General features: G+C 51.0%; 2 protein-coding genes across 8 annotated transcripts in view; one reads left to right on the top strand and one right to left on the bottom strand.

The window, feature by feature from the left end:
* RABL2B (RAB, member of RAS oncogene family like 2B) lies at positions 1-25,893 on the bottom strand. Of its 5 annotated transcripts, none has more exons than XM_065592856.1 (9): positions 25,789-25,893; positions 23,502-23,653; positions 23,227-23,256; positions 22,261-22,340; positions 12,891-12,970; positions 2,231-2,342; positions 1,130-1,227; positions 787-870; positions 1-455 (listed from the first exon to the last, which is right to left on the bottom strand). In XM_065592856.1, the coding sequence occupies exons 2-9, from the start codon at positions 23,615-23,617 to the stop codon at positions 378-380; spliced, it is 678 nt and encodes a 225-aa protein (XP_065448928.1). In that variant the 5' UTR covers positions 23,618-23,653; positions 25,789-25,893; the 3' UTR covers positions 1-377. The 5 variants fall into 5 exon arrangements, with proteins under 5 accessions (XP_065448928.1, XP_005310887.2, XP_023967424.2 ...); XM_005310830.4 differs by lacking the exon at positions 25,789-25,893 and adding an exon at positions 24,988-25,137; XM_024111656.3 differs by lacking the exon at positions 25,789-25,893 and adding an exon at positions 24,988-25,122 and having other exon boundaries at positions 23,502-23,650.
* NME6 (NME/NM23 nucleoside diphosphate kinase 6) overlaps positions 25,246-25,893 on the top strand; it is a 28,236-nt gene continuing 27,588 nt past the window's right edge. For all 3 annotated transcript variants that reach the window (XM_042860006.2, XM_005310825.5, XM_005310826.4), the window contains exon 1: positions 25,246-25,379. In XM_042860006.2, the coding sequence (XP_042715940.2) occupies positions 25,290-25,379 (90 nt within the window). In that variant the 5' untranslated portion in view covers positions 25,246-25,289. The remainder of the gene's footprint in view (positions 25,380-25,893) is intronic.

Here is a 25,893-nt window from a genome sequence, read left to right as displayed (position 1 = left end):
TTTGTAAAAAAATCCTTTAGTGTTGTTTTTCTCAATCTGGGCTCTGCTAATAGACAGCTGGGCAGGACCCTTCCCTGCAGGGCAGGCAGTGGCCCAACAACCCAGCAAATGCCCCCCTTCCCTCCCACACGGGCAGGCAGCAGTCACATGTATTCCTGTTCCTTCTGCGTCCCGGATGCTCAGGAGGATAGGGTCCAGGCCAGGAAGATCAGGCCCAAACAGTCTCCCTTCTAGGGAGGGATGGTCCCAGCCAGAGGCTCCCAGCATGGCCAGTGCATGAGAAATCTGCTCTCCCCTGGCAGAGAGTGACGGTTCTAACTAACCATGAAGAAGCTGGGGCGATAGGGAGCAGCACAAGGTTGGTCTGAGGCCTGGGTTCAGGTGGATGGGGGCTTCTCCTCGGGGTAGTTCTCCTCTTTTTCCGAGTCCTCCCCCTTTTTCTGCAGCTCAAAGTTCTGGAAGGGAGCAGGATGGGGGAATGGTGAGAAGCAAATGGGAACCAGCCATTCCCCACCACACCATGGCACTCCCAGCACAGCACCTCATCCCCTCACCCCTAACCTGGGGCTGTCTGTACAGGATCCCACAACGCTCCCAACACAGGGCCCACCTCACCCACTCTGAGCTGGGACTGGGGCACTACGGGATCCCCATGATGCTCCCAACACAGGCTCCACCTCAGCCCACTCTGCACTGAGACTGGGGGCTTTTTCCTGGTGAGGGAAGGTGTGTGGTGCTGGCAACCACTAAGGAGAGGGAGGCGAGCTTTAGGCAGGGCTCTCTTACCTCCAGCTCCCGCATGACCTCATCCATAAAATCCCCTGAATTCTGTTTGTACGCAACGGCCAGTTTGATAGCATCACTGAAGAGCTGAGGAGAAAGGGGGGCACTTGTCACTCTGGGAATGAGAGGGGTGTCTGAGATGCCCAACCCCAGGTGAACCCACAGGACTTTCCCCCCCACCCTTCAGCACCGTAGAGAAACCAGCCACGAGACAACCCCCCAGCAACGGGACCCTACACACCTGGGAGGCAACCAGCGAAACATCCTGTCTCACAAAGAATCCCTGCTCCTTCTCACCTCCCCATGCAGCCTGGGACCAGTCCCACCTCACATAGCTAAGATTTACCTTCACTACGTTGGTGCCATCTGCAGCTGAGACAAAATAGAAGGGCAGATTGAACTTCCGGGCAAAGTTGAAGCTTTTCTGAGTAACTTTCATATCCGCTGAAGGAGCAAAGGAGAAGCAGTTGTTGAGTCATCACTGCTGGTAGCAGGCCAAGCATGGCCTGGGACAGCATAGAGAAGGAATCCATGCAACCTGCGTGGGGGCATCTCACTGGCAAGGCCCCCTTCATGCAGCACATGGTTTGGATGGTGCCTCCTGAGAACTAGAGGTCCCTGCAAAGGGAGGCAGGCTAAACTAACAGTTAGCGAGGAAGTACAGGATGGAAGAGGACCTTTTTGTTGCTGGTCAAGGCTTTCCACAGAGGGACCCTGACAGGGACTCTCACCTGTCTCACTGGGGGACATCTGGTGCAGTGTAAACAATGGAGCATTACTTTTCATCTGTCCCAGCTCCCAGGCCTGCATGGCTCTGTCTGTGCTAGGGATGTCTTTCAAACGTTTCTCACTATTGCTAACAGTGGTTCACCTCCTAGGACACTTGCAGCGTACCGGTGTTGTCATAGAGCCATCACCTTTGCCCTCCCTCTGCTGCTCTTCCACTGTTTGTCACACTCACTTGTTGCTTCTCGTCCCAAAGCAGACTGCAATCTCTTTGGGGCAGGGACAGTCTCATCGATGCACAAAGGGGCCTGATCTGGATGGGGCCTCTGGGTCCTTCCACAATACAGACTATAAACAGTAGCCAGGTGAGGGAACCTGGTGAGCTAAGAGGGCTCTGCCAGCTGGCCAGTGTGGTGCAAGTTGCTGTTCAGGGGAGGGGATAGGAAGGAGACTGGGTCATATCAGGGCAGAGCTCAGCTAACTGTACTATATATTTATGTCTGTGCTGAAAACAAATTTGTGGTTTCCGTTTCTTTTTCTGAGCAAAACAAAGTCAAGAGGCACAAACATGCTGTGAAAGGCCTGTACTTTATCTAGTAAAATATGACCGATGGAGTCCATCTCCAACAAGCCCTTGGGACCAGCCAGGCGGTCACTTCCCTCAGCCATATCACAAAAGGACCATCCCACAGCACCAAAAGACTGAGGCAGAAACACTCACCATCAATTTTGTTGGCCACCACAATGCAGGGAATCTCTGGGCGGAACTCTCTCAGCTCCTTGTACCAGCTATTCAGGTTCTTGTAGGTGACCTTCCTCTGCACATCAAACACCTGCCAAGGAAGAGCCACCTGTCACCAGGCCTGCAGCTGGACAGTCCCCGAGCAACCCACTGCACTGAGCATTTGCAAAGAACTCATCCCACCAAGCACAATCGCTGCCTTTCTTTTTAAACATACAGAATTGCAGAGTTAGTGCTTGAAGGGAAGATGCTGAAGGGAGATTATTTAGATTGGATCAAAATGTTTGATACAGCATCCCATGGAACCTCAGTGTCAGAATTAATTACAATTGGCTTAGACCAGACACCAGCATAGGGGCTGACAACTGGCAGGAAGGTGGTCAAACAAAGGCTATGGTAAATGGCAAACTATCATCAAGCCATTAAAAATAAAACCAGCCCCTCTCCCTGCACTAAGCTATCATCAGCCTCTTGGTCTCTCTGCACAACGTGCCTTGTATAGTGCCCTTAACAATAAAGAGGGTGGGGAAGGGTCTAATGTGCCCTCTAAGGATAGGTGTCAGGCCCAGTCTGATTTACAAACTTCATTAATGATCTAGACAAGGGGGTCAGCAACATGTTAATGAGGTTTACAAATGATGCTAAATTAGGAGGAGCTGAGAATAACAGTGTGGACAGAGTAGAGTAAAGAGATTAAAGCCTGGAAAGGGAACACATCCGGGCAGGAAACACCACCAATGGCTGAAAGACAAGGGCAGTGAGAGGAGGCAGCAAATGGGACATGAATTTGCAATGCACTAATCATAGAATATCAGGGTTGGAAGGGACCTCAGGAGGTCATCTAGTCCAACCCCCTGCTCAAAGTAGGACCAATTCCCAACTAAATCATCCCAGCCAGGGCTTTGTCAAGCCGGGCCTTAAAAACCTCCAAGGAAGGAGATTCCACCACCTCCCTAGGTAACGCATTCCAGTGCTTCACCACCCTCCTAGTGAAATAGTGTTTCCTAATTTCCAAACTGGACCTCCTCCACTGCAACTTGAGACCATTGCTCCTTGTTCTGTCATCTGCCACCACTGAGAACAGCCGAGCTCCATCCTCTTTGGAACCCCCCTTCAGGTAGCTGAAGGCTGCTATCAAATCCCCCCTCATTCTTCTCTTTTGGAGACTAAACAATTCCAGTTCCCTCAGCCTCTCCACATAAGTCATGTGCTCCAGACCCCTAATCATTTTTGTTGCCCTCCGCTGGACTCTTTCCAATTTTTTCACATCCTTCTTGTAGTGTGGGGCCCAAAACTGGACACAGTACTCCAGATAAGGCCTCACCAAGGTCGAATAAAGGGGAATGATCACGTCCCTCGATCTGCTGGCAATGCTCCTACTTATACAGCCCAAAATGCCGTTAGCCTTCTTGGCAACAAGAGCACACTGTTGACTCATATCTAGCTTCTCCTCCACTGTGACCCCTAGGTCCTTTTCTGCAGAACTGCTACCTAGCCATTCGGTCCCTAGTCTGTAGCAGTGCATGGGATTCTTCCGTCCTAAGTGCAGGACTCTGCACTTGTCCTAGTTGAACCTCATCAGGTTTTTTTTGGCCCAATCCTCTAATTTGTCTAGGTCCCTCTGTATCCTATCCCTACCCTCTAGTGTATCTACCACGCCTCCTAGTTCAGTGTCATCTGCAAACTTGCTGAGAGTGCAGTCCACACCATCCTCCAGATCATTAATAAAGATATTAAACAAACCGGCCCCAGGACCGACCCTTGGGGCACTCCGCTTGAAACCGGCTGCCAACTAGACATGGAGCCATTGACGATCTAGCCAGCTTTCTATCCACCTTATAGTCCACTCATCCAACCCATACTTCTTTAACTTGGCGGCAAGAATACTGTGGGAGACCGTATCAAAAGCTTTGCTAAAGTCAAGGAATAACACATCCACTGCTTTCCCCTCATCCACAGACCCAGTTATCTCATCATAGAAGGCAATTAGGTTAGTCAGGCACAACTTCCCCTTGGTGAATCCATGCTGACTGTTCCTGATCACTTTCTTCTCCTCTAAGTGTTTCATAATTGATTCTTTGAGGACCTGCTCCATGATTTTTCCAGGGACTGAGGTGAGGCTGACTGGCCTGTAGTTCCCCGGATCCTCTGTGACGTTATTGATATAATCTGGGACCATATAGATCATTGTTGCAACCAAGGTCCTGTAGTGGCACGCAAATCTTGTATAAAGGGGATCAAATGGGGTGTCTAAGACAAGGTTCTGGTTTACTGGTTATGATTATGCTGTCTATATGTGTGTATCACTTTTGTAGTTGAAGTTATGAATATTGGCTCTATACGGTCTGTATTTCAAACTTATGCTATGCTGCTGGGTGACATCCCAGACAAACTGGTGTTAGCTCTGCCTAGCCTGCTTGATGGCCCATTAAGGACCATCAGCTATACAATGGACCCATTGAGAGAAGGCAGATACGCCTTGTAACTCAGCAAAGTATGCAGGGACTGGCCCATGTGACTCCAGACTCCATTTTGTTGTAATTTTCCACAGTAAGAACAAAGAGGTGTTCTTACACCTGGAAAAGACTATATAAGGCTGATGCCTCATCTCCATCTTGTCTTCAATCCTGCTTCATACCTCTGGAGGAACTTTGCTACAAGCTGAAGCTTTGAACGAAGGACTGAGGACCCATCCCAGCGGGGGATGTATTCCAGAGACTTGATTTGAACCTGCAGTTTATTCCATCGCTGCTGCAAGCCTGAACCAAGAACTTTGCCATTACTGTATGTAATTGATTCCATTTAACCAATTCTAACTCTCATCTCTATCTTTTTCCTTTTATGAATAAACCTTTAGATTTTAGATTCTAAAGGATTGGCAACAGCGTGATTTGTGGGTAAGATCTGATTTGTATATTGACCTGGGTCTGGGGCTTGGTCCTTTGGGATCAGGAGAACCTTTTTCTTTTACTGGGGTATTGGTTTTCATAACCATTTGTCCCCATAACGAGTGGTACTGGTGGTAATACTGGGAAACTGGAGTGTCTAAGGAGATTGCGTGTGAGACTTGCAGTTAGCCAGTGGGGTGAGACTGAAGTCCTCTTAGTCTGGCTGGTTTGGTTTGCCTTAGAGGTGGAAAAAACCCCAGCCTTGGGCTGTAACTGCCCTATTTGAGCAATTTGTCCTGAGTTGGCACTCTCAGTTGGGTTCCGCCAGAACCGCATTGTCACATCCTCCTTCTTCCCTTTTTTAAAGATGGGCACTACATTAGCCTTTTTCCAGTCATCCGGGACCTCCCCCGATCGCCATGAGTTTTCAAAAATAATGGCTAATGGCTCTGCAATCTCATTCGCTGACTCCTTTAGCACCCTTGGATGCAGCACATCTGGCCCCATGGACTTGTGCACGTCCAGTTTTTTTAAATAGTCCCGAACCACTTCTTTGTCCACAGAGGGCTGGTCACCTTCTCCCCATATTGTGCTGCCCAGTGCAGCCGTCTGGGAGCTGACCTTGTTCGTGAAGACAGAGGCAAAAAAAGCATTGAATACATTAGCTTTTTCCACATCCTCTGTCACTAGGTTGCCTCCCTCATTCAGTAAGGGGCCCACACTTTCCTTGACTTTCTTCTTGTTGCTAACATACCTGAAGAAACCCTTCTTGTTACTCTTAACATCTCCTGCTAGCTGCAACTCCAAGTGTGATTTGGCCTTCCTGATTTCACTCCTGCATGCCTGAGCAATATTTTTATACTCCTCCCTGGTCATTTGTCCAATCTTCCACTTCTTGTAAGCTTCTTTTTTGCGTTTAAGATCAGCAAGAATTTCAGTGTTTAGCCAAGCTGGTCGCCTGCCATATTTACTATTCTTTCTACACATCGGGATGGTTTGTTCCTGCAACCGCAATAAGGATTCTTTAAAATACAGCCAGCACTCCTGGACCCCTTTGCCCTTCATGTTATTCTCCCAGGGGATCCTGCTCATCTGTTCCCTGAGGGAGTCCAAGTCTGCTTTTCTGAAGTCCAGGGTCCGTATTCTGCTGCTCTCCTTTCTTCCTTGTGTCAGGATCCTGAACTCGACCATCTCATGGTCACTGCCTCCCAGGTTCCCATCCACTTTTGCTTCCCCTACTAATTCTTCCCTGTTTGTGAGCAGCAGGTCAAGAAAAGCTCTGCCCCTAGTTGGTTCCTCCAGCACTTGCACCAGGAAATTGTCCCCTACACTTTCCAAAAACTTCCTAGATTGTCTGTGCACCGCTGTATTGCTTTCCCAGCAGATATCAAGGTGATTAAAGTCTCCCATAATCCCGCAGAATAGACCAATGCAGCTTTGTGCTGCATGCTCCAAGGCATCGAGTCACAAAAGCAACACAGGGACAGACCTCCCTATATGGCTTTGATGTGATTACACCAGGAAAAGTGCATTCTGTTCTGGGCATGATATTACTGAAAAGTTGTTGATGAATTGGACGGAGTTGAGAGAACAACAGAAATACAAAGGGGTGGAGGGACGGAGTTATGAGGAAAGGTGAAAGGTGCTAAAGGTAAACAATGATGGGAGAAGGGACAGGAGAACAGAATAGGAAGGAATGTCAACTGCAAGCCAGGAAAGGAAATATTTACAGCACTACATAAGAACATAAGAATGGCCATACTAGGTCAGACCAAAAGTCCATCTAGCTCAGTGATTCCCAAACTTTAACAACCTGTGAACCCCTTTCACTAAAATGTCAAGTCTTGCGAACTCCTTCCTAAAAATGAATATTTTCAGGGATTTTTCTCCTTTACCTGAGTATAAATTATAAAAGCAGTGACTTGGAAATATAAAATTTGTTTTTATGACATGTTTATTACACACTATTTATTATTATTATTTATCATTACAGTATTTTTATTACATTATGAAAACGGCAACACTCTTCCAAGATCTCACTTTTGTAGCTTGTATCACTTTGAATAAGCCTGTTACAAGACAAGGCTCCTATGTTTCATCAAGGAGTATCAGATGTAAAACAGCATGAAGGTATTTAAGAAGCCAACTCAAAGAGTTCCTCCTACACAAGCATTCAGGTCTTGAGCAGTCCAGGCAAACAAAGCACGTTACAACAAAGCTTAAACTTGTTCTTCATAATAATTTTAAAAACAATACTAGCTGCCTATTTAATTTTAAAAACAGCAAAAAATATCCACCTCCCTTTCCATTTCTTATAAGGAATCTTGAAGTTTAAATCTCCTCAGTGTGATAGATATGCTTGCTTTGATCTGCTTAGCTCTTGGAGGTCCAGGGGCTCCGTGCTGCTGGCCCCCATGCTGTCTGGGGTCTCTAGGGACAGTTCTGTCCGCCATTAGGGAATTTTTCCCGAGAACCCCCTGTAACATTTGTTCACGAACCCCAGTTTGGGAACCACTGATCTAGCTTATTAACTTGTCTTCTGCTAGTGGCCAGTGCCAGATGCTTCAGAGGGAGTGAAAAAAAACAAGGTAATTATCGAGTGAGCCATCCCCTGTTGTCCAGTTCCAGCATCTGGGAGTTAAGGGCTTAGGGATACCCAGAGCATGGGGTGGCATCTCTGACCATCTTGGCTATAGCCACTGATGAACCTATCTTCCATGAATTTATCTAATTATTTTTTTAACCCAGTTATAATTTTGGCTTTCACAACATCCTCTGGCAGTGAGTTCCTCAGGTTGACTGTGCAATGTGTGAAGAAGTACGTCCTTTTGTTTGTTTTAAGCCTGCTGCCTATTAATTTCATCGGGTGATGCCTGGTTCATGTGTTATGTGAAGGGGTAAATAACACTTCCCTATTCACTTTCTCCAAACCAGTCATGATTTTATCAAGATCTATCATATCCCCACTTAACTGTCTCTTTTCCAAACTGAACAGTCCCAGTCTTTTTTATTTCTCCTCATCTGGAAGTTGTTCCATACCCATAATCATTTTGTTGCCTTTCTCTGTATCTTTTCCAATTCTAATATATCTTTTTTTGAGATGGGGGTGACCTGAATGGCACACAGTATTCTAGGTGTGGGCACGTAACTTATATAGTGGCATTATGATATTTTCCATCTTATTATCTATTCCCCTCCTAATGAGTCTGTTGCTTTTTTGACTGACGTTGCACACTGAGCAGATGTTTTCAGAGAATGATCCACAAAGACTCCAAGATCTTTCTTGAGTGGTAACAGCTAATTTAGACCCCATTCTTTTGGATGTACAGTTGTTTTCCAGTGTTCCCTACTTTGCATTTATGAACGTTGAATTTCCTGCTGGAAAGGCGTAACGAGTGGGGTACCGCAGGGGTCTGTTTTGGGACCGGCTCTGTTCAATATTTTCATCAACGACTTAGATATTGGCATAGAAAGTACGCTTATTAAGTTTGCGGATGATACCAAACTGGGAGGGATTGCAACTACTTTGGAGGACAGGGTCATAATTCAAAATGATCTGGACAAATTGGAGAAATGGTCTGAGTTAAACAGGATGAAGTTTAACAAAGACAAATGCAAAGTGCTCCACTTAGGAAGGAAAAATCAATTTCACACATACAGAATGGGAAAAGACTGTCTAGGAAGGAGTACGGCAGAAAGGGATCTAGGGGTTATAGTGGACCACAAGCTAAATATGAGTCAACAGTGTGATGCTGTTGCAAAAAAAGCAAACATGATTCTGGGATGTATTAAAAGGTGTGTTGTGAGCAAGACACGAGAAGTCATTCTTCCGCTCTACTCTGCTCTGGTTAGGCCTCAGCTGGAGTATTGTGTCCAGTTCTGGGCGCTGCATTTTAAAAAAGATGTGGAGAAATTGGAAAGGGTCCAAAGAAGAGCAACAAGAATGATTAAAGGTCTTGAGAACATGACCTATGAAGGAAGGCTGAAAGAATTGGGTTTGTTTAGTTTGGAAAAGAGAAGACTGAGAGGGGACATGATAGCAGTTTTCAGGTATCTAAAAGGGTGTCATAAGGAGGAGGGAGAGAACTTGTTCACCTTAGCCTCTAAGGATAGAACCAGAAACAATGGGTTTAAACTGCAGCAAAGGAGGTCTAGGTTGGACATTAGGAAAAAGTTCCTAACTGTCAGGGTGGTTAAACACTGGAACAAATTGCCTAGGGAGGTTGTGGAATCTCCGTCTCTGGAGATATTTAAGAGTAGGTTAGATAATTGTCTATCAGGGATGGTCTAGACAGTATTTGGTCCTGCCATGCGGGCAGGGGACTGGACTCGATGACCTCTCGAGGTCCCTTCCAGTCCTAGAATCTATGAATCTATGAATCTGCCACTTTGTTGCCCAGTCACCCAGTTTTGTGAGATCCCTTTGTAATTAGTGCCTTGGACTTAACTATCTTGAATAATTTTGTATCATCTGTAAACTCTGCCACCTCACTGTTTGCTCCTTTTCCCATATCATTTATGAACATGTTGAACAGCACTGGTCCCAGTATAGATCTCTGGAGAACCCCACTAATTACCTGTCTCCATTCTGAAAATTGGTCATTTATTCCTACCCTTTATTTCCTGTCTTTTAATCAGTCCCTGATCCATGAGAGGACGTTCCCTCATATCCCCTGAAAACGTACTTTGCTTAAGAGCCTTTGGTGGAGGACCTTATCAAAGGATTTCTGAAAGTCCAAGCACACTGAATCAACCAGATCACCCTTGTTTACAAGTTTGTTGACCTCCACAAAGAATTCTAATAAATTGGTAAGGCACGATTTCCCTTTACAAAAGCCATGTTGACTGTTCCCCAAATCATCTTCATCTATGTATCTGATATTTCTGTACTTTACTATAGTTGCAACCAATTTGCTTAGTACTGAAGTTAGGATTACTGGCCCGTAATTGCTAGGATTGCCCCTGGAGCTATCATCCAGTCATCTGGTACAGAGGCTGATTTAAGCGGTAGGTTACATTCCACAGTTAGTAGTTCTTCAATTTCTTATTTGAGTTCCTTTAGAACTCTTGGGTGAATCCCATGTGGTCCTGGTGATTTACTACTACTGTTTATCAATTTGTGCCAAAACCTCCTCTCTCAACACCTCAGTCTGGGACAGTTCCTCAGATTTGTCACCTAAAAAGAATGGTGCAGGTATGGGAATCTCCTCTACTTCATCTGCTGTGAAGACAGATGCAAAGAATTCATTTAGCTTCTCTGCAATGGCTTTGTCTTCCTTGAGTGCTCCTTTAGCATCTTGATCGTCAAGTGGCCCCACTGATTGTTTGGCAGGCTTCCTGCTTCGGGGGTACTTAAAAACTACAGCAAAAAATACTTTTAAGTCTTTTGCTAGTTGGTCCTCCAATTCTTTTTTGGTCTGTGTAATTATACTTTTACACTTGACTTGCCAGAGTTAATGCTCCTTTCTATTTTCTTCAGTAGGATTTGACTTCCAATTTTTAAAGAATGGCTTTTTGCCTCTAACCGCTTCTTTTACTCTGTTGTTTAGCTGCGGTGGCATTTTTTTGGTCCTCTTACTATTTTTTTATTTGGGGTATACATTTAATTTGAGCCTCTATTATGGTGTTTTTTAAAATGTTCCATGCAGCTTGCAGGCATTTCACTCTTGTGACTGTTCCTTTTAATTTCTGTTTAACTAGCTTCCTCATTTTTGTGTAGTTCCCCTTTCTGAAGTTAAATACTACGGGGTGGGTTTCTTTGGTATTTCACCCCACAGAAGGATGTTAATTTTAATTACATTATGGTTGCTATTACTGAGTGGTTTAGCTATATTCACCCATTGGACCAGATCCTGTGCGTCACTAAATCGAGAATTGGCTCTGCCTTTGTGGGTTCCAGGACTAGCTGCTCCAAGAAGCAGTCATTCATTGTGTCTAAAAATGTTATTTCTGCACCCCATCCTGAGGTGACATGTCAATATGGAGATAGTTAAAATACCCTATTATTATTAACTTTTCAATTTTTATAGCCTTTCTAATGTCCCTGAGCATTTCATAATCACCATCACCATTGTGGTCAGGCGGTCGGTAGTATATTCCTACTGCTATACTCTTACAATTCAAGCATGGAATGTCTATCCATAGAAATTCTATGGCAGTTTGATTCATTTATGATTTTTACTACATTTGACTCTGTGCTTTCTTTCACATATAGTGCCACTCCCCAACCAGCCTGACCTACTCTGCCATTCCTTTATATTTTGTACCTTGGTATTACCCTGTCCCATTGATTATCATCATTCCATCAAGTTTCTGTGATATCAATATCCTCACTTAATACCAGGCACTCAAGTTCACCCATTTTAGTATTTAGACTTCTTTCATTTGTATATAGGCACTTATAAAATTTGTCAATATTTAATTGTCTGCCTTCCTGTGATGTAACCGAGTGGGAGATTCTTTCATTTGACTATTTCTCTTAAGCTTCTACCTGTTCTTGATCAACTTCTTTACTAGGACACAGAGAATCCCCAAGTATCAGAGGGGTAGCCGTGTTAGTCCGAATCTGTAAAAAGCAACAGAGGGTCCTGTGGCACCTTTGAGACTAACAGAAGTACTGGGAGCATAAGCTTTCGTGGGTAAGAACCTCACTTCTTCAGATGCAACCCTAACTCTAACCCTAACTTCTTCAGTCTTGCATCTGAAGAAGTGAGGTTCTTACCCACGAAAGCTTATGCTCCCAGTACTTCTGTTAGTCTCAAAGGTGCCACAGGACCCTCTGTTGCTTTTTACAGAATCCCCAGTAATAGATCCTCCCCTAAGGAATGTCACTGTCTGCACCATGTTCTCCTCCGCACCTTTCAGCTTTCCCCAGCCCTTTGTTTAAAAATTCCTCTATGAACTTTTTAATTTTAAGTTCCATTTTGATTTAGGAGGAGCCCATCCTTCCCATATAGGCTCCTCCTTTCCTAAAAGGTTCCGCAGTTCCTAATAAATCTAAATCCTTCATCTCTACATCACTGTCTGATCCAGGCATTGAGACCCTGCGGTGCTGCCTGTCTACCTGGCTCTGTGCCTGGAACCGGAAGCATTTCAGACAATGCTACCATAGAAGTCCTAGACTTTTCTCTCTTATCTAGCAGCCTAAATTTGATCTCCAGAACCTTTCTCCTACCTTTCCCTATGTCATTGGTACCCACATGTACCATGACCACTAGCTCCTCCCTAACACTGCACATAAGTCTGTCTAGATGTCTTGAAAAATCTGCAACTTTCGCACCCAGCATGCAATTTACTATGCAGTTCTCCTGGTCATCGCAAACCCAACTATCTATATTTCTAATAATCGAATCCCCCATTACTATTACCAGTCTCTTCCAATAACTGGGGTCCCCTCCCCTGGAGAGATCCTCAGTGTGAGAAGATACCATGGCATCATCTGAAAGGAGGGTCCCAACAATGGGATTGTTTCCATCTGCTCCAGTTTGATCTTCTCCTTCCCCAAGACTTTCATATTCCTCAACAGCACAGAGGGTGGGGGTGGGACCTCGCTGCTATGTCCCGGAAAGTCTCCTCTGTGTACCTCTCTGTCTCTCTTAGCTCCTCCAGTTCAGCCACTCTGGCCGTCAGAGCCTGAACTCAGGGTAACATTATTAAAGGTAATGTGTAGGATGAATACCAGACAGGTTCTGTTACCAGCCAGGAATCCTTTACACACAGAGTGAAAGCCAGAGGTAGAAGAATGCCCTTACCATGATACAAGCATGGGCCTTGTGGTAATAGGATGCATGCATACTCTGGAACCTCTCCTGTCCGGCTGTGTCCCAGAAGTCTGAAAGGCACAAACCAGCAAGTTCAGCATGCCATGACAAGAAAGAACTTCCAATCCCCCCCACAACCCAGCCCCAGAGTTCAGCCCTCTCCCATAGGCCGACTGACACGAGCCTTTGTCATAATAGACTGAGACATTCCTTGACCAGTTTACAAACATAGGCTCTAATGATACATGGGGTTTAGCTATGCCTGTACAATGTCCCAGCAGAGACAGTTGGCACTGGTGTAAATACAGTAGTGCAAAAAGTTCTGTGTAAACTGGATTTTAAAAAACGCAGAATAGCAAGGCAAGGCATGGGTGCAAAAGCTGAGGAAAATAGGGTGACAAGTACTCAGATAGTACTGGAATGATTGTGGGATCCAAACCTATACAGATTAGGGGTGATCTCAACAATGGCAGTGTGATCTTTTTAGCAGGGTGGTCCATAGAGCATTCTCCATGCCAGAACCCTGGCTGTCATCCTCAGTGGGCAGCCTAAATGTGTCCCTGTGGCTGCAGAGGCATGGAGGATAAGGTGGTCTCTGAAGTAGCCAGGTCCTAAACTACTGAGTGCCTCACAGACGAGGACTCTGCTGTGAAGTGTAAGAGGAGGGGAACAAGTGTAGCTTCACTAACTTCCCCCACTGCACAGCTCCAGCCCCCTCCTTTCCACTCCATTCTTTCCTGCATTATACCAACACCCTCCCCTGGCTCTAACCTCTCCATATTGCCTCCAACTGCTCAGACTTCCCCTGCCCCTCCTCTCCCCACCCTCACACAGTATGGACAAAAAGAACAGGAGTACTTGTGGCACCTTAGAGACTAACAAATTTATTAGAGCATAAGCTTTCGTGGACTACAGCCCACTTCATCGGATGCATACAGTATGGACACTGCTCCAACTCCTCCAACATTCCCACCATCACACCCATTGCTCTGGCTACTCACATACCCCCCTTCCCCATCTCTCCCTCCTTCTTGCCATCCAGGCCTCTGGCCCTACGCTATTTAACATCTTTATCAATGACCTGAAAGAAAACAAAATCATCACGGATAAAATTTGCAAATGACACAAAAATTGGGGGGAGTGGTAAATAATTAAGAGGACAGGTCACTGATGCAGAGCAATGTAGATTGCTTGGTAAACTGGGTCCAAGCAAACAATATGAGTTTTAATATGCCTACATGTAAATGAATACATCTGGGAACGAAGGCAGTAGGCCATACTCACAGGATGGGGGACTCTATCCTGGAAGGAAGTGATTCTGAAACAGATTTGAGGTTCCTGGTGGATAATGAGCTGAAGATGAGCTCCAGGTATAACACTGTGTCCAAAAGTGCTAATGCGACCCTGGGAGACTGTGACGAACTGGGACTGTTCTTAATGTGGTCTTTGAATGCTGAGTGGGGAGTGTTGGCTGGGAAGGCAGGGGAGTGTGGCTAGGATGGTCTGCATTGGGGGATGGGAGACTGGCCATGAGGGAGAATACCTGAGCATGTAACATGAGAACCCAGGAAGAGGTTAGAGGCCACCTTGACACCTTGGCCTGGGAAACTGAACAAAGGCTGGGGAGAGAGTTTCAGGAGCTGGGTGGTGGAATGGCTGGCAGGCAGACGGGGCTCTGACCTTCCCCCCAGAGGGCTGTGGTGCCCCTGGAACCCAAAGATGGGGGTGGGGGGTCCTATTGTCTGTGCCTGCAAAACCTGTCTTGGACTGTATTCCTGTCGTCTAAATAAACCTTCTGCTTTACTGGCTGGCTGAGAGTCATGGTGAATCGGAGGAAGCCGGGGGTGCCGGGCCTTGTGTCTCCCCACACTCCGTAACAACTGGTGGCAGTGGTGGAATCTACTGCACCCCATGGACGGCGCTTCCTGCAGTAAGTGACTGGGGAGCAGTAAAAACGAAGGGGGATCGACGGGGACCAGGTGGGCTGAAGAGTCAGAGAGAGACGGTTGAGGGGGCGATTAACCCCTGGGAGTGTGTGACCAGAGAGAAGGACTGTTGCAGTAACAGGGTCCCCTGGGGGGTCGCAGCGAGTGGTCCCGGGGCGGAGGAGTCTGCAGCTCGACCCTGGCAGAGAGGTGGTGACCTGAAGAAGGGCTGGCACACTAGGGGTCTCCTTGGAACGTGGAAAGCGGAGAGCACAGGCCGGCGAGTGGCCAGCAGGAGGATGGATGCTAAATGCCTTAAGAGCGACCTGGTGGAGCTGTGCAGGCAGAGGGGGCTGCGCATTGGGAGGTCCACCAAAGAACAGCTAATTGCCCAGCTGGAGGAGAGGGATCGCTTGGATGACCCAAGCCCGGTCCCTGAGGGAAGCCGCCCGGCGGATGCAGCGTGGGCCCCGGGACCCAACCTGGTTGGGAGGGAGCAGATTGCTGCCGAGGACATCCCAAGACCCTGCCTACCTATGCCTAGGGGAAGGGTTGGGGGAAGCCCAGCGAATACCGGGGTCACCCTGACCCCGGCGGCCAGCAGGGGATTGTTCCGGTGGAGCTCCCCGTCCCTGGAACGGATGCGGCTGGAATGTGAATGGGAGATGAGACAGGAAGAGCTTGAGTTAAGGAAGCAAGAACTGAAGCAGGAGCAGGAAGAGAAGGAGAAACAACGTCAGCATGAGCGGGAACTGGCCAGGCTGAGGAGCAGTGGGGCCCTGGCTACGGTGAGCGAGGGGGGACCCAAGACTGCAAAGAGCTTTGATAAGTGCTTCCTGGCCCAGCGTAAGGAGGGGGAGGACATGGATACCTTCCTGACGGCCTTTGAAAATACCTGTGAGCTGCTCCAGGTTGACCCTGCAGACAGGCTCCAGTTTCTCATCCCCTCACTGGACTCCACAGCCAGGGAGGTGTACAGCCGACTGAAAGGGGTGGAGACAGGGGACTACGAACTGTTCAAAAAGGCCCTGCTCCGCGAGTTTGGGCTGACCCCTGAGCTGTACCAGAAAAGGTTCCGGAGTCAGCGTAAAACCCGTGAGGTCACATACCTACAACTAGCCAACCGGGCGCAGGGGTATGCCCGCAAGTGGACAATTGGGGCCCAAACTAAAGAGGACCTGCTTGACCTATTCGTACTGGAGCATGTGTATGAGCAGTGCCCATCCGACCTGAGGCGATGGTTGATGGACCAAAAGCCAGAGAACCCGCAGCACGCAGGCCAGCTGGCCGACGAGTTTGTGAACAGTCGGGCAGGGGATGACAGGGAGGAGTCCCAAAGGAACAGGACCACCACAACGCAGCGAGACAGTCACGAGGGGACCTCCCAGCAGGGAAATACGGAAAACCCCCACCAAAGGGAAACATTCAGTGTCAGGTCGATATTGGTGAACTGGGAAGTGGGCGGGCTCACCTGCCCACTGCTAAAGGCCCCTCCCCCAACCTAGCGGGAGGGACCACTGGACCCAGAAACCAAATGATTGCTTGGGACAACTAATGAAAAAAACAGGGAGTGAGGTGACGGTTAAAGGTTCAAAAGCAGGGAACCGGATGGGGACACCGAGCAGAGAACCCCGGACAGCGCCCACTGCTCCTCAAAGGTGGCAAGGGAGCCAGCGGACGCTGCCCAGTGGAACTCTGCCCGGAGACGTGAGACTAGGGAGGTACGGAAGTAGGCCCCACAGTCGCAGAGCACCCCCCCGTCCAACATCCTCTCCCTGGTATTATAGATGGTGAGTTTGGCCAGGGCCAGGAAGAGGTTGACGAGGAGGTCTTGCGACTTAGTGGGGCCACGGATAGGGTGTGCATAAATGAACAGGTGTGGGGAAAAGTGCAGCCAGAACCTCAACAAGTGGTTCTGGAGGAGCCGGAACAGGGGCTGCAGCCTGGCGCACTCGAGGTAAGCGTGCGCCAGGGTCTCCCTCACGCCGCAGAATGGGCAGGCCTCGGGAATAGGGGTGAACCGCGCCAGGTACACGCCCGTGCTCACGGCTCCGTGAAGGAGCCGCCAACCAATGTCCCCGGCGGGCCTTGGAACCAAAGTGGAATAAAGGCTGGCCCACCGGGGCTCCTCACCCTCCACAGGTGTTAGATAGTCCCGCCATTTGGTGTCGGGGCGGGATACGAGGGTGAGGAGATGCAACGTGTGGAGCACGAGCGTGTACAGGTGGTCCCTGGGCGCGGTTCGAAACCGGACCGGCTGCAAAGCGTGCAGCCGGCTCGGATTATGGGAGCGGGGGAGCCGGGGGGGCTCGCGAGACAGGGGCCCAATAAAAAGGTCCGGAGGGCCCAGGGTAAGGGGTGGGCGGGGAGCGCCCTCTCGCAGGGCCCACCACAGGAAGCTGAGAGCAGGGGCGACAAAACAGCGCCCACCTCCTGGAGTACATGCAGAGGGGTCGCGAGGGTGGAGAGCCCCATGCGCCGGCCAAGCGCGCGGGGATCCACCCAGTGCCCCCTGGTGTAGTCCAGGAGGTCTCCGACCCTGGTGGTTTCTGCCAGGACCAGCCTCCGGCTCACCGAGGGTGACTCCGCCACCTGCACACGGAGGTCGGGATTGTGCAGCAGGGGCTCCGCGAGGAGGTCCGTGCCCTCGGTGGCCACAATGGACCTGGTCACCGAAAAAAGCTTCCAGGTCCGGAGGAGGTCCTGGTAGAAGACCGGCAGCTCTGAGAGGTCTCGCGGAAGACCTCTCGGGTGAAGAAAAAGGAGCTGCCGGTCGTATCAGAGCTGGATGTTCCAGACTCAGGGTTTTTGGTTTACCGGGCGGGCGCGGGGATGTCCCTCCGGAGAGAGTACCTTGTTCCCCTGGAGGTGGATGGGAGGAAGGTCAATGGATACTGGGATACGGGCGCAGAGGTGACGCTGGCCCGGCCCGAGGTGGTGGCCCCAGATCGGGTGGTGCCCAACACCTACCTGACCCTGACGGGAGTGGGCGGGACCCCCTTCAAGGTGCCCGTGGTGAGGGTACACCTGAAGTGGGGGGCCAAGGAGGGTCCTAAGGACGTGGGGGTACACCCGTATTTGCCCACTGAGGTGTTGATGGGGGGGACCTGGAGGACTGGCCAAGCAACCCCCAGGGTGCCCTGATTGTGACCAGTAGTCAAAACCGGCAAGGGGCACTGCGCCCTGACCTTGGGAAGGGTACCTTGCCCGAGGCGTAGGACCCTAATCTGATGGGGAGGGAACGCCCAGGGACATGGCTCAGGGAGGCTGCGGCTTCAAACCCAGCTGGCGAGAGAGAGCAGGTGGCCATCCCTGTCCCAGCTGCTGAGTTCCAGGCTGAGTTGCAGAAAGATCCCTCCTTGCGGAAGATAAGGGACCTGGCCGACCTCAGTGCGGTACAGACCATGGGGAGAGGTGGCCGGAAAAGGTTCCTGTGGGAGAAGGGATTCCTGTATCGAGAATGGGCTCCCCCAGGGAAAATGGAGTCGGGGGGATCAGGAGGCAGCTGGTGGTACCCCAGAAGTATCGCCGCCAGCTGCTGTACTGGGCCCATGACATCCCCCTCTCAGGGCATCAGGGAACCTGGCGTACCCAGCAGAGGCTGCTACGAAACTTTTACTGGCCTGAGGTCTTTATTACTGTCCAACAGTACTGCCGATCCTGTGACCCCTGTCAGAGCGGGAGGAAGGCCCGGGACAAGGGGAAAACAGTCTTAGGACCCTTGCCCAGCATAGAAGAGTCTTTCCAGAGGGGGGCCAGGGTAAAAAGGGGGGCTCTGAACCGAGAGAGCCCGAATCACAGACCTCCAGACTGGAACACTGGGAGAAGACCCCAGCCCAGTTGGAACCCCAGGGGTATTGGGGTGGAAAAAGGGCACGGGCCGCATAAACCTTCCCACATGCAAACTACGAGTGCCATCGAGCACACCCGACCTAAAGGGGGGCATGAAACTGGAAGGGCCTGGTATAATTCTCACCAAGGGATGGGAGGGATGCTGGGGCATCCATGGGAACGGGGGAAGTTCGAACCTACCCCGGGTCACTGGCTAAAGTGACCTCGCGGGGAGAGATGTGACGAACTGGGACTGTTCTTAATGTGGTCTTTGAATGCTGAGAGGGGAGTGTAGCTAGGACGGTCTGAATTAGGGGATGGGAGACTGGCCGAGGGAGGATACCTGAGCATGTAACATGAGAACCCAGGAAGGGGTTAGAGGCCAGGTGACACCTTTGCCCGGGGAAAACTGAACAAAGGCTGGAGAGAGAGATCAGAGCTAGCTAGTGGAATGGCTGGGAGACAAACGGGATTCTGACCTCGCAAGGGGGCTGTGGTGCCCTGGGACGCCAAGATGCACCTAATTGGGGGGGGGGGGGGTCCTGTTGTCTGTGCCTGCAAGACCTGTCTTGGACTGTGTTCCTGTCGTCTAAATAAACCTTCTGCTTTACTGGCTGGCTGAGAGTCATGGTGAATCTCAGGAAGCCGGGGGGGCAGGGCCCTGAGTCCCCCACACTCCGTGACAGAGGCATAAACAGGGGACTGTTGAGTAGGAGCAGAGAGGTGATTTTTCCTCTGTGTTTGGAACTGATATGACCACTGCTAGAGTACTGTGTTCATTTCTGGTGTTTGCAATTCAAGAAGGATGTTGGTGAATTGGAGAATATTCAGAGAAGAAACATGACAATGATTAAAAGATGGGAAAACGTGCCTTAAAATGATAGACTCAACTAAAAGGAGGTGAAGAGGTGACTTGATTACAGTCTATAAGCACCTACGTAGGGAACAAATACTTAATAGGCTCTTCAACCTAGCAGAGAAAGGTCTAACGTGATCCAATGGCTGGAAGTTGGAGCTAGACAAATTCAGACTGGAAATAAAGCATACATTTTTAATTATAAAAGTAATTAATCATTGGGATGATTTACCAAGGGCTATGATGGATTCTCCATCACTGGCAATTTTAAAATCAAGATTGGATGTTTTTCTAAAAGATCTGTTCTAGGAATTTTTGGGGGCGGGGGAATTCTGTGGCCTGTACTATATAGGAGGCCAGGTCCCTTCTGGGGATGATTATTATTATCGATGAGACTATATGTGTAATGTGTGTGTAGGCTCTTTGTTGTTTTAAAATCCCTTTTTCTCTAATACAGTAGATGCTGCTTATTAACAATCCTGATACTGACAATTTTCAGTTATTAGCAACATTTTGCTGGAAGCTGATCCTATCCCATTAATTATATAGTTAACTGGACTCAGATATTTGCAACTGTCATGCTGCTTCATTGGCAACTTTTCTTCTTTGACATGGAGCCTCCCCCATGGGTGGGGACCCAGCAGCCACACAGGAGATAACGCAGGAGTCCCGGCGCTGCAAAGTGGGAGGAGAGGCTGAGAGGGTAGGCTGCAGACAGGGCAGCGGCATGGAGATGGGCTGTAGCCCGAATGCCAGGGCTTTCCACAGGGGGCAGGGATGTTGGGGGCCCATGGGGTTGCACAGTACTTCTTCCTGTGCTGTCTGGGCTGTGCCCTGTCCTGGCACTGGGGGCCCGGGCTCAGCACACCCCAGCGCCCCCATCCCCATGGAAAGACCCAGTAGTAGGCAGGTTTCTGGGGCTGCAGCCAGGTATGGAAGCACTGGGATATGACACGCCCAGGGAGAGGGAGAATACAGGAAGGGGTACAGTGCAGTCCCACGAGCCCCCAGCATCCCTGCTCCCCGTGGAAAGCCCCAGCATCTGGGCTGCTGCCCGCCTCTCCCCAATGCTGCCCTGTCCACAGACTACCCCCACAGCCTCCTCTCCAATGGTGCTGCAGGCTGGGAGGGGGAGCAACAGGCAGGGCAGCAGCTGGGATGCGGGTTGTGGTCCAGATGCTTTCCAGGGGGAGCAGGAGTGCTAAGGGCCTGCATGGTGCCTTTCCTGGTGGTCTCAGGGCTGCATCTTGGCCTGGTGCTGGGGGCCCAGGCTCAGCATGTCCCAGCACTTCATTCCTGGCTGCAGCCCCAAAAACCTGCCTTTCGGTTATTGGCAACTTCTGGATAATAGCAACTTCTTGCTGGGAAATGAGAGGCTGCTGCTAAGTGGTATATGCTGTACTTCATTCCAGCTGCTAAATCAAAACAATTGGTTTTAAGAAAGCTGTTGGTCAGTATTGCTTTTCACAGGCTCCTGAAGATAGGAAGCACACAGGTTCCTGAAACGGAGTCTGGCCAGCAAGATGATAAGCTTTTGGTATTCATGGGTCAGGGTACCAGGATACCAGCTAAAACCAGAAGAATCATGAGATTCCACCCCATGACAGGTAAAGGCAAGAAACCAAACACTTTGGAGTCAGAGAGATCAGATAGAGGACTGAAGTGCTGCTAGCCTCATTGCCATGACACGGACCAAAATAGGAGAGAACACTGAGTCGTTTGTAACCTTATTCTCAGGTTCTCACACACTTCCTGGCCCACTGGAGAAGCACATTAGTAACGTTTCCCATTTCTGATGGCAACACCACCATCCTGTGGCCCAGCCTTACTGACCTCTCCCTCTCCTCCTCCTCCTCTCATCCAAATCTCACTGCTTTTTCATGCACACTATATTAAAAATCCAGCCCTTCTTTTTGGTCCCAAAAGCTAGAACACCTGTCTAGGCTTCAATCACCTCCCATCCTGATTACAGCAGCCTTATCCTCGGTGGCTTCCATGATTCTTTCATCATGTCCCTCGAGTCCATCCAAAATACAGCCCATAACATTAACTTCCTTGCCTGTCAAGTTGACCTCATCACCTTTTTTGGTTCCGCTACTGGCTCCCTTTTTGCAACTGCATTAAATTTAAATTCCTTGGTCTTGCCTCCAATGTCCTGCATCACTGCACACCTGCCTACATCACAGTACTTTTCCGTTAACATGCCTCCCATACCCCTTCCACTCCACCAATGGTACCAGCCTCAATGATCTTTTCATTCCTTCTCCCACTTCTGTCTCTGGGCCTTCTTCATGCTGCCTCAGGTGCAAAATGATCTCCCAATCTGTGTTCACCAAGTTCTCATTCAAATCCCTCTTAGACTCATTTCTTCTGCAGTACCCCAAAACTGGGAGTTCATAGCAATAACAAAGGTCACTCCCTCATCTCAATTTCCCAGTGTGATTGGTCTTCCTAATGCTGCCTTTGAGATTGTAAGCTCCTCAAGCAGGCACTGTCTTTGTGTCCTATATAGCCCCACGCACAGTCGGCATGAAAACTACCACTAAAAACAGCACAAGTGTTTCTACAAAAATGGTCAACAGTGACACTGATACTCTGGACGCTGCCATTGCAGTTTACACCCGACTGAGATGCACAGGAATTCGTGGAATCAACAGAGATCCTTTAGTGATGCCATAGCAGGGATTTCCTGTAGCTGTATCCAGCACTCACAAGGAGGACATGTGCTCATCTCCTAGGAGGTGCTTACCCACAAGGATATTCTTCCCATCCACGTTGGTTGTGTATTTGTAGAGTGTCAAGGCAAACGTAGAGAGCTGCTGGGGTCGGCTGTGCATAAGTTAAGGAGCTGAAATCCAGACACCAATCTCATGTTCAGTAGAGCACCTGTGAGGGGAACTTGCTTGAGGGCGGCTAGGGCAAGCAGTCAGCAGCTGGGTCACCAAGCTGCTCCTCTGCAGGGTGTAGCATAGCCAAGCCATTCACTCAAATTTCCTCAGAGTTTCAACCCCAAGCTAAGGGCTAGTCTACACTAGAATCAATACAGCGGCACAGCTGTACCGAGGTAGCTGCGCCACTGTAGTGCTGCTAGTGCAGACGCTCTATGCTGACGGGAGAGAGCGCTCCTATCAGCATAATTACTACACCTCCCCGAGTGGCGGTAGCTATGTTGGCGAGAGAGCGTCTCCCACCAACATAGCGCTGTCCACACTGGCGCTTAGGTCAGTGTAACCTACATCGTTCGGGGAGGGGGAGGCTTTTCCACACCCCTGAGCGACGTAAGTTATATTGAAGTAAGTGCTAGTGTGTACAAGTCCTAAGGGAGGGAGTAGGAGCTTTATAGTTGAAGTGCCCATGACAGTCCTATATGCCTCATAGGACCAGCTGCTAGCATTGCAGTGCTCAGGAAATGAATTCTAAAGAAGATACTATAGTTGATGGGGTGAGAAAGGAGACCTTCTTAGGAGGAAAAGAAGTTATAAGTTCCCAAGTGCTGTGTGGATTTAGCTAGCTCATCAATGTAGTACAAAGAGAGTCTAGGTCAGGCAGGGAAAGCCAGGAAACAGAACTCTGGTGAAGATGGGATGAGAGCCCCTGATTGGAAGAACATGGTTAAACAAAAAGGCCTCAAACAGACCATTTCCCCTTCATGTACCCTCCTGGGCCCAAGAACAAAACTAAACAGTGGTGAGGTCTGAAAGAACCCAAAGGATACAATCCATCCAGAAGGAACCTTTCCATTAACCTGCAAGTAGAGAAATGACACAGGCCCATTAGTCCTTACCTGATCATCTTATCTTCTTTCTCCTCATCCCTGATACAGAGAGGCACCCCACTCCTACACATTCAGCCTCTCCGCTGGTCAATAACAATAACTAGAGCTGCTGCTTTGTGCAGGGGAGAGGGAGAGACCAGACACCGGTTGAGGAGTGCCGAGCTTGTATGCTGCTGGAGCCTTCCTGGCATGTGCAATAAGGGCCAATTACTCACTTGGATTTCCCCACAGCACTGTCCCCCAGGCAGATAATCTTCACGTTCTCATCTGCATCATACTTCGTCTGGTCCAGCTCCTCACAGGAATCTCCCCCTGGTGCATCTCTAGCCATGCTGCCTCCACCCTAGCTGCACAGACGCCACCTCTCCTGGGACCAAGAGGAAGATTTTACTTTTCTGAGCCTCTCAGAAAGAGCTAGGATAAGCTCATAATGTTACAGGCTCCTTCCTAGCCATCAAAGAGCAGTTACGATCAGGGCCGGTGCAAGGATGTTTCGCGCCCTGGGCCAAACTTCCACCTTGCACCCTCCCCCCTCCCCAAGCCCTGCTGCAGCTCCCCCCCCCCCCCCAACTGCTGGGCTGGATCAGACGCCAGCCCTTTGGTGGAGACACCTACCCAGAATGGAATGGAAAGGCACCAATTCATCCAGAGCCTCCTGCCACTACCGACAGCTCCTTGATCTCACATCTATCACCCCGCTCACCTATCACCCCTCCCGCCATCGGGGACAGCTCCCCCCAACCCCCCCCCCCCAACCGGGGACAGCTCCCCATCTATCCCCCTCCCCTTCCCGCCCCCCACCGGGGACAGCTCCCCATCTATCCCCCCTCCCCTCTCCTCCACTGGGGACAGCTCCCCATCTATCACCCCGCTCACCTATCACCCCTCCCGCCATCAGGGACAGCTCCCCACATATCCCCCCCTCCCCCCAACCGGGGACAGCTCCCCATCTATCCCCCCTCCCCTTCCCGCCCCCCACCGGGGACAGCTCCCCATCTATCCCCCCTCCCCTCTCCTCCACCGGGGACAGCTCCCCATCTATCACCCCGCTCACCTATCACCCCTCCCGCCATCGGGGACAGCTCCCCACATATCCCCCCCCCAACCGGGGACAGCTCCCCATCTATCCCCCCTCCCCTTCCCCCCCACCAGGGACAGCTCCCCACCTATCCCCCCTCCCCTTCCCCCCCCACCGGGGACAGCTCCCCACCTATCCCCCCTCCCCTCTCCTCCACTGGGGACAGCTCCCCATCTATCACCCCGCTCACCTATCACCCCTCCCGCCATCAGGGACAGCTCTCCACATATCGCCCCCCCCCCAACCGGGGACAGCTCCCCATCTATCCCCCCTCCCCTTCCCGCCCCCCACCGGGGACAGCTCCCCATCTATCCCCCCTCCCCTCTCCTCCACCGGGGACAGCTCCCCATCTATCACCCCGCTCACCTATCACCCCTCCCGCCATCGGGAACAGCTCCCCACATATCCCCCCCCCAACCGGGGACAGCTCCCCATCTATCACCCCGCTCACCTATCACCCCTCCCGCCATCGGGGACAGCTCCCCACATATCCCCCCCTCCCCCACCGGGGACAGCTCCCCACCTATCCCCCCTCCCCTTCCCCTTCCCCTTCCCCCCCACGCGGGACAGCTCCCACGCTCCCCAGACGGCCCCGCTCCGCAGAGCCCCGGCCCGACACTCACCAGCCGCGTCCCCGCTGCTACGCGACGCGGCGGCGCGAGGCCCCGGGCTGCCCCACGCGCCTAAAGGACCTCGCGGCCGAGGCCGTCCCCGGAGCGCCTGAGCCGCCGACCGCTGAGCGAGACACTAGGGGCTGGGGCTGGGCACCAAGGGGCGGCGCCGTACCGCAGCCCCCCCCGGGCCCCGCCCGCCTTCCGAGCTATCCCTTCCCAGGCACCGCGTCGTCGTCTGTCACCATGGCGACACTGCCGAGGCCCCGCGCGCCCCCGCCGCCCCGTGCACGCGCTGCGCGGCCGCGAGCGGCATGGGGGCCGTGCTGCGCTCCGCGCGGCCGCTGCAGCTCACGCTGGCGATGCTGAAGCCCGACGCCGTGGCCCACCCGCTGGTGCTCGAGGTGAGGGGGGCGGGCGCCCGGGTTACGGGCCGGGCCTTGTTCCCGGCAGCGGGGTCCCCCCGGGAGGCGGTAGCTGGTGGTACCCCCCCCCCCCCGGCCCGGTCCGGTCCATGCCCCCGGCCCATGCCCCCGGGAGGCGGTAGTTGCTAGTACCCCCCCTCCCCCCCGGCCCGGCAGGCATAAGTTGCTGGTACTCCCCCGGCCTAACCCCCACCCCCCCCGGCCCGGCCCGGCAGGCATGAGTTGCTGGTACTCCCCGGCCCGGCAGGCATTATGTGTTGGTACCCCCTGGCCCGGCCCATTCCCCCTCCCCCAGGCATTAGTTGTTGGTGCCCCCCCGGCCTAGCCCGTTCCCCCAGGAGGTGGTAGTACCCCCACCTCCACACACTTCGGATTACTGGACACTGACCCATGTGAACACGGCTCCTGGGCCCAGTTAGCCCTGCAGTCTCTCTTGCTCCGACCACACCTTTCTCCCAGTAGTCAGGATCCCCCTGGTCCCTTGGCTGAAGGC

The sequence above is a fragment of the Chrysemys picta genome, chromosome 1 (assembly GCF_011386835.1).
Source record: "Chrysemys picta bellii isolate R12L10 chromosome 1, ASM1138683v2, whole genome shotgun sequence".
NCBI classification, from domain to species: Eukaryota; Metazoa; Chordata; order Testudines; family Emydidae; genus Chrysemys; species Chrysemys picta.
The sequence above is the reverse complement of the archived record's forward strand: the minus strand, read 5'-3'. Positions and strand labels throughout refer to the sequence as shown.

Excerpts from the sequence above, each read along its gene's own strand:
- RABL2B (XM_065592856.1), bottom strand. The coding sequence starts at position 23,617 with ATGGCTAGAGATGCACCAGGGGGAGATTCCTGTGAGGAGCTGGACCAG. Across the intron at positions 1,228-2,230 it reads GGTGGCCAACAAAATTGATG|CGGATATGAAAGTTACTCAG; the intron begins GTGAGTGTTTCT and ends TTGCTCCTTCAG. Across the intron at positions 456-786 it reads AGGTCATGCGGGAGCTGGAG|AACTTTGAGCTGCAGAAAAA; the intron begins GTAAGAGAGCCC and ends GCTCCCTTCCAG.